The sequence below is a fragment of the Hyalella azteca genome, unplaced genomic scaffold (assembly GCF_000764305.2).
Source record: "Hyalella azteca isolate HAZT.00-mixed unplaced genomic scaffold, Hazt_2.0.2 contig3082, whole genome shotgun sequence".
NCBI classification, from domain to species: Eukaryota; Metazoa; Arthropoda; class Malacostraca; order Amphipoda; family Hyalellidae; genus Hyalella; species Hyalella azteca.
The window spans coordinates 93,676-107,649 of NW_025933335.1; the positions used below are offsets into that span (position 1 = coordinate 93,676).

Consider the following 13,974-nt stretch of genomic DNA (forward strand, 5'->3'; position numbering starts at 1 on the left):
ACAGATATATTATTAGAAATATGAGAGCCAGGAAACGTAAGGAATATAAGAAATGTAAGGAATATAAGAAACGTACGGAATATAAGGTACGGTTTATAAGAAACGTACGGAATATAGGGTACAAAATATAAGAAACGTACAGTATATAAGAAGCGTAAGGTATATAAAGAAACGTACGGAATATAAGGTACAGAATATAAGAAACGTACGGAATACGATGAAGCTAAGCATGGGCTGCAGTAGCAGCTGGGGCTGAGCAAGGGTCCGGTTCATGCTCATGATGACGTTGAAGAGCGAGATGGCGATGGATGTTGCGGGCGCCAGAGAGCGCTGTAGCAACTCGCAGCCGTCCTGACACAAGCCCAGTGAGCGGAACAGCAGCAACACAGTGTTGCGGTTGCTCACCACTGAAATAAATATAATAATATTAGCAGGGGCAAGTTAAGATGTTAGCTCACCACTGAAATATAATAAAATTTGTAGAGGTAGGTTTTGACGTTTGCTCACCAAGAAAAAATCCTCAATAACTGAGTCATCGCACAAATAAGAGTTGTATTGAGAATGTACCCCACACAAGATAATCAACAGTCGCAGGATAATCAACAGTTACACTTCAAACTTGGTTGTAATGAAATTCAGTGAGTAGAAATTGGAGGTGTGGATATTGAAGGATATATTAAGAATATTAATTAATTTATAATTGTACAATTATTTTAAGAGCTCAGTTCTTGGCAATCCAGGCTCAGCTCTTTTTGACTGAAGCTCCTGTTTTTGTCAGTGCTTGTCGTAAATAGGCTCTCACTTCTGTCAATAAAGCCTTATTTATCGTCAATAATAGACTCAGTTCTCATCAATAAAGGCTCAGTTCTTATAAAAAAAAGACTCAATTCTTATCAATAAAGGCTCAGTTCTTATCAATGAAGGCTTAGTTCTTATCCATTAAGGCTAGTTCTTATCAATAAAGCCTCATTTGTCGTCAATAATGACTAAGTTCTTATCAATAAAGGCTCAGTTCTTATAAAAAACTCAGTTCTCATCAATAAAGGTTCAGTTCTCGTCAATAAAGGCTCAGTTCTCGTCAATAAAGGCTCAGTTCTCGTCAATAAAGGCTCAGTTCTTATCAATTAAGGCTCAGTTCTAATATACAGGGTATCCAGGCTACGGTCTACGGTCAGTGTAGGCGCACCAGTGTCGGCGAGGAGGCTAGGAGGCAGGGCGAGGCTGCGCGTGACGGTGTGATGACAGACGTCGTCTGACGGAAACGTCTCATCTGACTTCCTGTCAACGTCAGGCGTGACGGTGTGATGACAGACGTCATCTGACAGAGACGTCTCATCTGACATCCTGTCAACGTCGGGCGCCGCGTCGCCCTCGGCAGACGAGCTGGTTTGACGCTTCTGAAGAGCCTGTTGAATGATCCAATGTACCAGAGTTAATATTGTGTCGTGAGTTGATATTGTGCAATTCAATATAATTAATATAACAAAAAAAAAGCTCACAAGAATCACAAGTGATAATCCGTTTCAATACAGGAAAGTAAAAATTATTACAAAAGATTCATAGAAACGAACGATATACTTGTTGAACGATTTAATTAAGTACGTACAGAAAATAAAATTACGAAAGGCTCAGAAAATCGTTGAGGATAATAAAGTGCAGATTCAGAAAACAACAGCAGCCTGCGAAATAACTTGATGAAATTTCGTATGGAACAATGTTTTCTGAAGACGACTCTTTCATTAAATTTACTTGGCCTTCGTTTTTACAACTTTTAATATATGTTATATTGAACAAAGACTACTAAATTAATTCCCTCACCATCTTTCTTGACAGCACAACTTACTTGTGGTCCGAGATGCGTCTCGAGCAGCAGCACCACGAGAGACAAGAGACTATTGAGCAGTCGTTCTGACCACGGTCTCCCCACGACGGTGTGGTACGGTCCGTTAGGCAGGCCGCCCCATGCAGCGTCTCGTGTGATACCACCAATATTGGTACCACCACCCCCTACACCAGTGCTGGTGTTGGTGGTGGTGGTGTTGTTGGGGGTGGTGGTGTTACACACACTACCACCGTCAGTTCTGCTGCTGCCGACGCAGTTACTGCCGCTGGTGCTCACGGAGAGGCGGCTGCGCTGACTAGCGTGTAGCAGGTGACCGTGCACCACCGATGCTGCAACACACGATTGCCGTTATCCGCTATATCAACAACACAAATATCGATTGAACAATAATCACCAATACTGTTCTATACTAACAATCACAAATACCCTTTGACCAATCATCACATATATCACGTAACCAAAAAAGGAGTAAACAATCAAAAAGCAGCGCATGAAATACCTATCATTTATTTTAGCATCAAAACAATAAAAACAAGGTACAGCTGTATAAACGCTATGAATTGTATACTAAGAAGCAGTTTTTGTTCACTTGGTTTTTATGAAAACTAGAAATACCCGAAGTAATTTTCATGTACTATAAACCAACGGAAATTTTGAGGATATTTGATTTAGTTAACTTACCGGTTTTGTTGACAATCTCAAGCATGAGATTGATCTCCTGGAAGCCTGCGAAGGGAAGCTTGGCCAGATGACGAACCAAGACGCACTGGGCGTCCTGAGCGCCCACGCCGCCTTCTACAGCACCTACACGTAGCAGACGTGCTACCACCTCCAGCAGCGTCGCCTTCAGCTGTCACAACACAAGCTTTATTTGTTCAGGAAAATAATTATTAAAGGCGCGCTACCACCTGCAGCAACGTCGCCTTCAGCTGTCACAACACAAGCTTTATTTGTTCAGGAAAATAATTATTAAAGGCGCGCTACCACCTGCAGCAGCGTCGCCTTCAGCTGCCAAAAGACGAGCTTACTTTATTAGATACAATTTATCCGGGAAAATAATTATTAATAATACGTTTATTTTTAGTTTCTCTTTAACTTATGCGCTTATAATAGGGAAACTTCGAAATTTTGATTAAATCTAATGAAATAGCTTGATTTATAATCTAAATTCTCGTAATATTCTCATGTTTTTAAAGTGGTCAAATATGTTTTAACGAGGGAACACAATTACCGTATCAGTACAGGACGGACTGTTCTCGTGCATTAAAATATCAAGGACTAGGCGGCGCGGGCAGTTTAAATTTATTATAAATTTTACTTAAATTCTTTCCTAAGAAGATACCTTATTGCCCGAGTCGCTGCTGGGCGAGAAACAGTTGCTGCCGATGCTCAGGCGCACCAGCAGGTTGTGGAAGAACATAGACACACTACCACCTCCAGTAGCGTCGCCTTCAGCTGTTACAACACAAGCTTAATTTATTCGATCCAATTTATTCAGCCAAATAACTATCAATAGGTACATATACTTTTAGTTTAATTTTCTTATTTGCTAATAATAGAGGGAAATTTCGAGGTTCTAATTAAATCCAATGAAATGGCTGGATCCATAATGTGAATTATTGTAATATTCTCGTGTTTTTAAAGCAGTAAAATACGTTTTAATGAAGTGACAACATTATCAGTACAGGACGGACGGTTCTCGTTGTGCATTAAAATATATCAAAAACTAAGCGGCGAGGGTAGTTTAAATTTAGTTAAATTTTGGCGGCGCGGGTTTTGAAATATTAGAATATTTATTTTAAATTTGGAATTAAATCCCTTTTTAGAAGATACCTTATTGCCCGAGTCGCTGCTGGGCGAGAAACAGTTGCTGCCGATGCTCAGGCGCACCAGCAGGTTGTGGAAGAACATAGACACGGTGCTGCCAACCTGATATGTATATACAAGTAAATATTTACTACCTCTAGTAAAATGTAATTCAATGTAATCAAGTTAATTATAATAAAACCAACGGACTGACTTGTGATCTATACATGGTACCAATTTTGAAATTCCGGGGTATCTGAAAACTCTATTGTGATCATTTCCAATCGTATATTCATCACAGATACCTAGTATCAGCAAATAAAATGAATACTATTCATGGCTTACATAAAAGCTCGAGGATTTCTAGTAAGCAAAAACTACCACTAAATACAACTAACCAAGACTGGAGCGCTGGCAGTAGAAAGAGACTCGCAGTTCGCGAAATTCGTAGTTAAGAAAAGCACCAACACTGGCACCAGATTAGCATCCTCCAATAGTAGTAAAAATGTTGTACCGTCCTGTGAGAAGGTAAGGTTATGTTTCAATCCAGTCAAATATGTGACATGCTCAAGAAGAATATTATAATTGTCTATTATAATTATAATTGTCTTATAATTCACACCGTTCTGTGTGAAGGTAAGGTTATGTTTCACTCCAGTGAAATATGTGACAAGCTCAAGGAGAATATGGGACTTGGCTAACAATATCGCTGGATAAGATATAATTTTTTTCATTAGACTGAAAATTTTATTAGCAGAATGTCTTCATTCAAATCCTTTTTTTAGTAATTTTCTTCATTAAAAATTATTTAGTAATTATCTCCATTGCAATTTTCGTTAGTAATTTTCTTCGTTAAAAATTTCTTTTAGCAATTTTCTTTATTAAAAATTTTTCTCTTGTAATTTCCTTTATTAAAAATTTTTTAGCAATTATCTCCATTAAATNGAGACTCGCAGTTCGCGAAATTCGTAGTTAAGAAAAGCACCAACACTGGCACCAGATTAGCATCCTCCAATAGTGGCAAAAATGTTGTACCGTCCTGTGTGAAGGTAAGGTTATGTTTTACTCGTGTGAAATATGTGACAAGCTCAAGAAGAATATTATAATTGTCTATTATAATTATAATTTTAATTTAATTGTCTTATAATTCACACCGTCCTGTGTGAAGGTAAGGTTATGTTTCACTCCAGTGAAAAATATGACATACCCAAGAAGAATATTATAATTGTCTATTATAATTATAATTTTAATTTAATTGTCTTATAATTCACACCATCCTGTGTGAAGGTAAGGTTATGTTTCACTCCAGTCAAATATGTGACATGCTCGAGAAGAATATAGGACTTTGCTAATGATATCACTGGACAAGATGTTTTTTCCATTAGACGAAATATTTCATTAGAAAAATTTCTTCAATACACATTTTTTTCGTAAATGTCTAGTTATTAAAAATTTTTTAGTGATTTTCATGTTCAAAAATTTTTTTAGTAAGTATTTATCTCCATTACAATTTTTTTTAGTAATTTTCTCCATAAATTTTTTTTTTTTGTGATTTGTTATATTAAAAATTTTTTTATCGATCTTCTTCATTGGAAATTTTTTCAAGTAATAATTGTGGATTTGAGTAGGAACACTCACGGCAGACGAGTAGGAAGAGTTGCAGCTGAGCGTGAGCAGCTGTAGCACCAGAACCCAACACTTCAAGCTCACTGTAGACCCACTGTAAACATACGTTTAATAACTGTAGACCCACTGTAAACATACGTTTATTAATAACAAAAATAGCTAATGATTTTACGGAAATTTGATTAGAGTATTCAGCGACGTAGCGGGCAAATTGACATTCATGTCTGACATGTGCAATGACAAACTTCAAGTAAACAGACCAGCGTACGATATAACACTTAATAACAATAATAATAATAATAATAATAAATAATAATATTAACACTACTAATAATAATGATAGTAATAAGAAAACAAAGCAAATAATAATAATAATATTAATAATAATAATAAGAGTAACCAAACCAAAGGAGATATTTGACGCGTCTAACCAGTTGATGAGAGCCTTGAGCAAGGCGCTGATGGCGCTGGGGGAGAGTGGTAGCTGAGGGACCAGCGAGCTGATGGCCTTGTCCTGCTGGTCCTCACACTGCACCACCAGGGCGAACCACAGCCCTACCACAGCCTCCACACACTCACTCGCGCACCACTCCTGCACCACAACCGATGCTTCAAATAATGCTTCTATTGATACTTGGTGCAGAAAATATTTGTAACCAAAATTTAAATTGAGATCAATATGCTGTTACGAGTTAATATACTAAATACATATAACGTCAATGACAGACAAATATGATTTGCACAGGGTTTCTAACAACAATTTAGAAAGCGTTCTGTGTTAATTGATTTAAATTCTGCGCGTTGCAGCCCCAGGCCACACTGTCATTCTTTCTGGTAATTCTGAATCTCATTAATCATGTAATGCAAAAATACACGATTGAATTGTCACAATGACCATGCCCTACCTTTGAAATCAATCACAATGAGCACGTGAATATAACAAGAAGATTATAACATATAAAATATATATAGCAGGTATAATATAATAAGTATAACTATACCTACTATAATAATATATTAGGTATAACACAATAACAAGACCTGGACAGAGATAGCAGCGAAGAGCTCATCAAAGGTGCGGGAGAGAAGCGCTATATAGCAGGTATAATATAATTAGTATAAGTATACCTACTATAATAATATGGCAGGTATAATATAAGTATAAGTTTACCCATTATAACAATATATTAAGTATAATATAATAACAAGACCTGGACAGAGATGGCAGCGAAGAGCTCATCAAAGGTGCGGGAGAGCAGCGCTATGCTCTCCGTGACGTCACCTGGGCCGCAGGCAGGGGGGCGCTCGCTTGACTCTGAGCGACTCTGTAGAAATTACATGTTTCAAGTGGTAGCATAAATCTTTAGTACTTAAAAAGATTCAACGCCAAAATTCGAATATATATATGATGAGCTGACTACCTACTTTGACAAAGTGCAAGGAACCCCCCAGTTTAATTTCAAAATTTACTCAAACACTAATACACGCATATCCCTATACGCACACTTAGCGGCTGATTTCCCATCTCTGATTGGTGGGTCTAGCTTGAATTACCTACCATCAGTGATCGGCTAATAGACTTAAAAACCCTTTAACTTTTTTGTAGAATGAATGTCCTCTGAACCTTATACTCACAAGAGCAGGTGTAACAACAGCAGCATGCAGTGTGAAGTTGTGCGAATGATATGCTAATAAATGTATAAGTATATGTATAAGTAATGTAATGTAATGTAAATGTACAAGTACCTAATGTATAAGTATAAGTAACATTAGACTCACAGGAGCAGGTGTAGCAGCAGCAGCAGCATGCAGTGTGGAGGTATGCGTGGCGCTAAGCATGGCCAGTCGCAGCTCAGGCAGCAGCTGAGGCTTGGTCAGCAGACGGTGGTCAACCGCAGTGCTCTGCAGCATGCCTGAGCGCAGAGCGTCGCTTCTCCTGCGTTGTCATCATAAAATACACTCACATATCTTATAGAAGATTGCTAAATACATTTAGATAGGCCATTAAGTTATTCTCCTGCGTTATCATAAAATACACTCACATATCTTATAGAATATAATTAAATATTAAATACACTTAGATTAGCCATTATGGCAGAGCGTCGCTTCTCCTGCGTTATCATCATAAATAAACTCAGATATCGTGTTTAGGATTAATAAATATACTTAGATTGGCCATTAAGTAATCATAAGATCAAGTCAGATGTCGTCTTGAAGATTATTGAATACACTTAGACTAGTCATTAAGTAATCATAAGATCAATTCGGATATTGTCTTGAAGATTATTAACCGTTACCCGATTTATTACAGCAGCCTAAGAATACAGATACAAGATTGACACCTGATTTGAAATTAATTGATGAAATATGCAATATTTAATTTTTTGCAACTTATTATACGACAATAATGGAAATACGCCAGGAAATGTAGTATTTGATACAAGAGAAAGACCTGGCGACGTTATAATGCTGAACTGAACGCTCTCTGGGGATGTCACAAGGAATTAAAGAGCAACTGAAAATTTGCAACAAAGCTGTGAATTGCTAGACATTATAACGATGTCGCAGGTGCTAGGACAAAGGAATGATCAACCTGCTCATGTCTCCTGGAGATGATCAAAAGATTGTGCATGAGACAAAAATGATCAGGACTATGAGCGACAAATATGACCAGCAGAAAATGTCACCCAAGACTATGGGTGACGAATATGACAAGCAGAAAAATATGATCAAGACTCTTGAAGATGATCAAAGGATTTTGCATGCAGACAAAAATGATCAGGACTATGAGTGCCAACACAAAGTCGTACAGCTCGAGTCCTCAAGTTCAAGGCAAAATAAGTTCGACACGAAATAATCAACGAAAAATTACTCACATGTCGTCCTTGATAAAGTGCAACCAATAGTATACATGCAGTTCGACACGAAAGAATCAACAAAAAATTACTAATATGATGAAGCGCAACCAATTGTACATGCAAACCAAAAGTAAAATAAAGTTGATGAACAGTGCGGGGATTCTTTTAAGAGCGACAGAATAGCATGCAAATTAAACAAAAAATGCACTGTATTAATATAATCAAACTCTAGGCAAAAAACTTAATACCGAGAGATGGACAACAAACAATGAATACAACGGATGACAATAACAAACAAAATATTTTTTAGCCACCTGTTCATTCACTTTCCTTGATCTAGCTCAAATTTGCATTCAATACCTTATATATAATACCTAATGCATTATAGTGCTGGTAACTATGATAATGTACGATAGTGCTGGTAACTATGATAATGCACGATAGTGCTGGTAACTATGATAATGTACGATAGTGCTGGTAACTATGATAATGCACGATAGTGCTGGTAACTATGATAATGTACGATAGTGCTGGTAACTATGATAATGTACGATAGTGCTGGTAACTATGATAATGTACGATAGTGCTGGTAACTATGATAATGTACGATAGTGCTGGTAACTATGATAATGTACGATAGTGCTGGTAACTATGATAATGTACGATAGTGCTGGTAACTATGATAATGTACGATAGTGCTGNACTGAACAAGTGAAACTTCTTGTCACAACTGAACAAGTGAAACTTCTTGTCACAACTGAACAAGTGAAACTTCTTGTCACAACTGAACAAGTGAAACTTCTTGTCACAACTGAACAAGTGAAACTTCTTGTCACAACTGAACAAGTGAAACTTCTTGTCACAACTGAACAAGTGAAACTTCTTGTCACAACTGAACAAGTGAAACTTCTTGTCACAACTGAACAAGTGAAACTTCTTGTCACAACTGAACAAGTGAAACTTCTTGTCACAACTGAACAAGTGAAACTTCTTGTCACAACTGAACAAGTGAAACTTCTTGTCACAACTGAACAAGTGAAACTTCTTGTCACAACTGAACAAGTGAAACTTCTTGTCACAACTGAACAAGTGAAACTTCTTGTCACAACTGAACAAGTGAAACTTCATGTCACAACCGAACAAGTGAAACTTCTTGTCACAACTGTACAAGTGAAACTTCTTGTCACAACCGAACAAGTGAAACTTCTTGTCACAACTGAACAAGTGAAATTTCTTGTCAAACTGAACAAGATAAACTTCTTGTCACAACTGAACTAAACAAGTGAAACTTCTTGTCACAACTGAACAAGATAAATTTCTTGTCACAACTGAAAAAATGAAACTTCTTGTCACAACTGAACTGAACAAGTGAAACTTCTTGTCACAACTGAACTGAACAAGTGAAAATTCTTGTCACAACTGAACAAGTGAAAATTCTTGTCACAACTGAACAAGTCAAACTTCTTGTCACAACTGAACAAGTGAAACTTCTTGTCACAACTGAACGAGAGAAACTTCTTGTCACAACTGAAAAAAATGAAACTTCTTGTCACAACTGAACTGAACAAGTGAAACTTCTTGTCACATCTGAACAAGTGAAACTTCTTGTCACAACTGAACGAGAGAAACTTCTTGTCACAACTGAACGAGAGAAACTTCTTGTCACAACTGAACAAGTGAAACTTCTTGTCACAACTGAACAAGTGAAACTTCTTGTCACAACTGAACAAGTGAAACTTCTTGTCACAACTGAACAAGTGAAACCTCTTGTCACAACTGAACAAGTGAAACTTCTTGTCACAACTGAACAAGTGAAACTTCTTGTCACAACTGAACAAGAGAAACTTCTTGTCGCAACTGAACAAGTGAAACTTATTGTCACAACTGAACAAATTTGACCCACCCAATTAAATTCTCTCCTCGAACTGATACAAGGAAGCTGGCCCAAATTTATACAACAACCAGATGTTAGTAAACGATGGTTAGGAAGAAGCATGAATGAGCGAATAAGCAATAAGTGAATAGTTCGATGTTAATAGATACAAGATCACCAAAAGGGCAATAAAAAACATCTATACCAACTCTTACGCACAACGAGAATTTATAATAAAGTTCGAGATATCGTCCCTGTATTGAGAAACGATAAAATCGAGATGTAGCTCATTCTTTACTACACAAGTAAATAATCCATTATCTAGATTTTTTTTCTGCGAAGAAAACAAAAATTGTGTTGTTTTTCATACTATTGTTCATATATTGAAATCTACCTTAAAGAATTCCCAAGTATTTCGGTATTATAAAAAGTCTAGAAGGGAAAGTGAATCTATACGTGTTTTTCAATGAAGTTGTTTGATCCGCCAGTAAAAATGAAGGGGCTTGGGAGTTTAGCCCTTCATGTAAGCTTTCAAGTTGGAAGATTTCCAAGATTTCGTATCATAATTACAGTTAAATATCAAAGCAAACATGAAGTTAAGTATTAAAAGCAGCATGATTTCCGACGCAATAGTATAGTCGGATCACTTCGATGATAAATTGGATGAGCCTGGAAGCAAGGAAAACTTGACTTAGTAATCGCCAACATGTATAGCTGGTCCAATTTACCAGGCTACGTGTACACGAAGAAAATACAGTGAATTTTCAATTGATTTTTACCAGAAAATCCTATAAAATTTTCTAGTACATGTGCGTAATTAGTATAGTATATGTATTACATAAATTACTCACTCCGTGGAACTGAGATAGGGTTGAAATTTATAGCACATGTGAGTAATTAATACATGTGTAATATATATTACTCACACAACAGACCTATGTTAATGATGCAATTTTATGACATATTTAATAAATTACTATAATATATGTAATAGATATACTACTCACTCCGTTGAACTGAGATAGTAATGTAATTTTACAGCATATTTGAATAAGTAATAAGGTATGTGTGATAGATAGAGATATTACTCACTGCATAGACCTATGATGAGGATGTAATTTTACAGCATGGGTATTTGATAAAATATTAAGATATTTGTAATAGATATACACTACTCACTCCATGGAGCTGAGATAAGGATCGACGATGAGATCGTTGTCACCAGACTCCGAGTTGAAGAGGATGACAATTTTCTGCATTTGTTCTTTAGTGTCGGGACTTGTGCCCAAGTCTGCCAAGCCTGTGTTGAAGAAAATCATTCTAATCAAGTAACATTTACACTTGACATGTATGACCGCATTAATAGATTATTCAGCGTCGCCGTCTGTCAAGCCTGTGTTGAATAAAACCATTCTAATCAATTAACATTCACATTTGACACTTATGACCGCATAAACAGATTATTCAGAGTATCCTTCAAACGCGTTCAGAATTGTTATATAGAGTAACCAAAACTACTTTGACCGTTTCACAATTTATGTCGAAGATATCAGATTGATGATTCAAGAAATTGATACTCTGCATGTCCAAGAAGTACCAATAATTTTTAATACCATTGATTGAGCAAAAAGAATTGAATATTGCAGTGATTAAATGAGATTGAACAAAAATTCTAGTAGTTTCCAACTTAAATCGTTCTAAAAATCATTTAGTTGATTTTAAGAATTAAAATGAAAGTAGCCGGTCACTATTTTCCCGTTTTCACTTACAACGTGCGCGAACAGTTCTAATAAATAAGATACCCCCGAGCAGTTCTCACCAGCTCCAACAGTTCTCACCAGCTACAACAGTTCTCACCAGGTCCAACAGTTCTCACCAGCTCCAACAGTTCTCACCAGCCCCAACAGTTCTCACCAGCTACAACAGTTCTCACCAGCCCCAACAGTTCTCACCAGCTACAACAGTTCTCACCAGCTCCAACAGTTCTCACCAGTTCCAACAGTTCTCACCAGCTACAACAGTTCTCACCAGCTACAACAGTTCTCACCAGCTACAACAGTTCTCACCAGTTCCAACAGTTCTCACCAGCTACAACAGTTCTCACCAGTTCCAACAGTTCTCACCAGCTACAACAGTTCTCACCAGCTACAACAGTTCTCACCAGCTACAACAGTTCTCACCAGCCCCAACAGTTCTCACCAGCTCCAACAGTTCTCACCAGTTCCAACAGTTCTCACCAGCTACAACAGTTCTCACCAGCCCCAACAGTTCTCACCAGTTCCAACAGTTCTCACCAGCCCCAACAGTTCTCACCAGCTCCAACAGTTCTCACCAGCCCCAACAGTTCTCACCAGCTACAACAGTTCTCACCAGCATCAGGCTCCTCTTCGTCGCCTGTATCCTCGTCATCGCCAGTTTCTGAGCTGCTTATGACGAAGTCATCGTCATCGTCTACATGAGTTTTGGCTCGAGAAGCAGAGCCGCTCCCACCCTGGCCTTCTTCAGTAGACGACACGAGAGTGTCCCCAGAGTCAGACGCATCGCCTGGAGTGTCGTCCTTTGCGTGAGCGCGGGATGACATCCTGTTTGACTTGTATTTTTTGCAGGGATGTTTATCCTTCTTACCGCTGCTTGTCATCGGGGTGTTATCGGTCTGGTCGTGAGAATGTGTGGCTTCATCTTTTTTCTTCAATGATCCAAAATGCTTTTCTCCTGTTGAACAAAACAGTTGGTTGTCAATACTATGGGGAAATAATTCTGTTAGAAGATGTTCAGAAAGAAAATCTTCCTACATCCCTAGAGTATGAATCTTTAATGGTCAAGTGGTGTCCACCCGTTGATTGGGCAGCATATTCCGTAAAAATATGGACGTATGTTTAAATGCACAATTTGCTTCAGACCGTCGATTGATTTTGTTAAAATACGAATGAATCTCTACACTACAAATATTTGAATGTTGTTGCAGTAAAATAATCTTATTTCACCGCGGATTGGTTACATTTTTTAGAATAAGATTAGTCTCTACATTTCGAAAGTTTAGGTCAAGTTCCAATATCAAAATCGTCCCTGGCTGTTGACAGGCTACATTTATTCAGGACAGGAACAATCTCTGCACGGCGAATTTAGTTGAGAAACAAAATAATTCAGTGACATTATTGCTTTGATGTCACATTTTCATCCCACACATTCCAAAATACTTGAAAGCATTTTACTAAGGAGTCTCAGCATTTCGAATGTGTGGAAAATTAATTAATAAATTTTCCGCATGGATTTGCAGAGCGAATCATTTAATGCTCACCAGTGAATCATTTGAATGATTCGCAGGGCGAATCATTCAATTTAATATTAAATGATTCGCTCATTTAATATAAAATTATTTTTTTAATCATTAAGATGACGAAATGTTGACTTACCGTTGAGGAGGTCAGTGATGAGGCAGACGAAAGCGTGCAGGTTCCACGGCAGGGCAGAGGTGTGTGTGTTTAATAATAGTAATTGTTTTGTAATCATTAAGATGACAAAATGTTGACTAACCGTTGAGGAGGTCAGTGATGAGGCAGACAAGAGCGTGCAGGTTCCAGGGCAGGGCAGAGGTGTGTGGGGCGCAGCACTGTCGCTGCAGGAGCAGCAGCAGCTGCTGGTCACCGAACACGTCGCGGACACCCAAGCTCGGCCGTACTGACGAGCACACCACACCCACAACCTGTACACAAGTCATTATTATAAACTACGTCTTCATTATTATTAAATAATAAAGTACGTGTTCATTATTATTAATAAAGTACGTGTTCATTATTATTAAATAAAGTACGTGTTCATTATTATTACACGGAAGTAAGTGTTCATTATTATTATATAAAGTACGTGTTCATTATTATTATATGAGGTAGGTGTTCATTATATTATTAGGTACGTGTTCATTATTACTATATATAGTAGCTTTTTATTAGTAGGTGTTCATTATTACA

The 13,974-nt window shown here is 37.5% G+C and overlaps 1 protein-coding gene across 1 annotated transcript in view; it reads right to left on the minus strand.

Moving 5' to 3' along the window:
• Positions 1-13,974, minus strand: part of LOC108676384 — a 68,743-nt gene that overhangs the window by 24,975 nt on the left and 29,794 nt on the right. Inside the window, 13 exon segments of the mRNA XM_047885771.1 lie at positions 210-407; positions 1,187-1,406; positions 1,844-2,172; positions 2,525-2,693; positions 3,677-3,772; positions 4,048-4,167; positions 5,288-5,369; positions 5,707-5,867; positions 6,487-6,600; positions 7,055-7,211; positions 11,186-11,306; positions 12,377-12,718; positions 13,541-13,709. Of these exon segments, the coding sequence (XP_047741727.1) occupies positions 210-407; positions 1,187-1,406; positions 1,844-2,172; positions 2,525-2,693; positions 3,677-3,772; positions 4,048-4,167; positions 5,288-5,369; positions 5,707-5,867; positions 6,487-6,600; positions 7,055-7,211; positions 11,186-11,306; positions 12,377-12,718; positions 13,541-13,709 (2,278 nt within the window).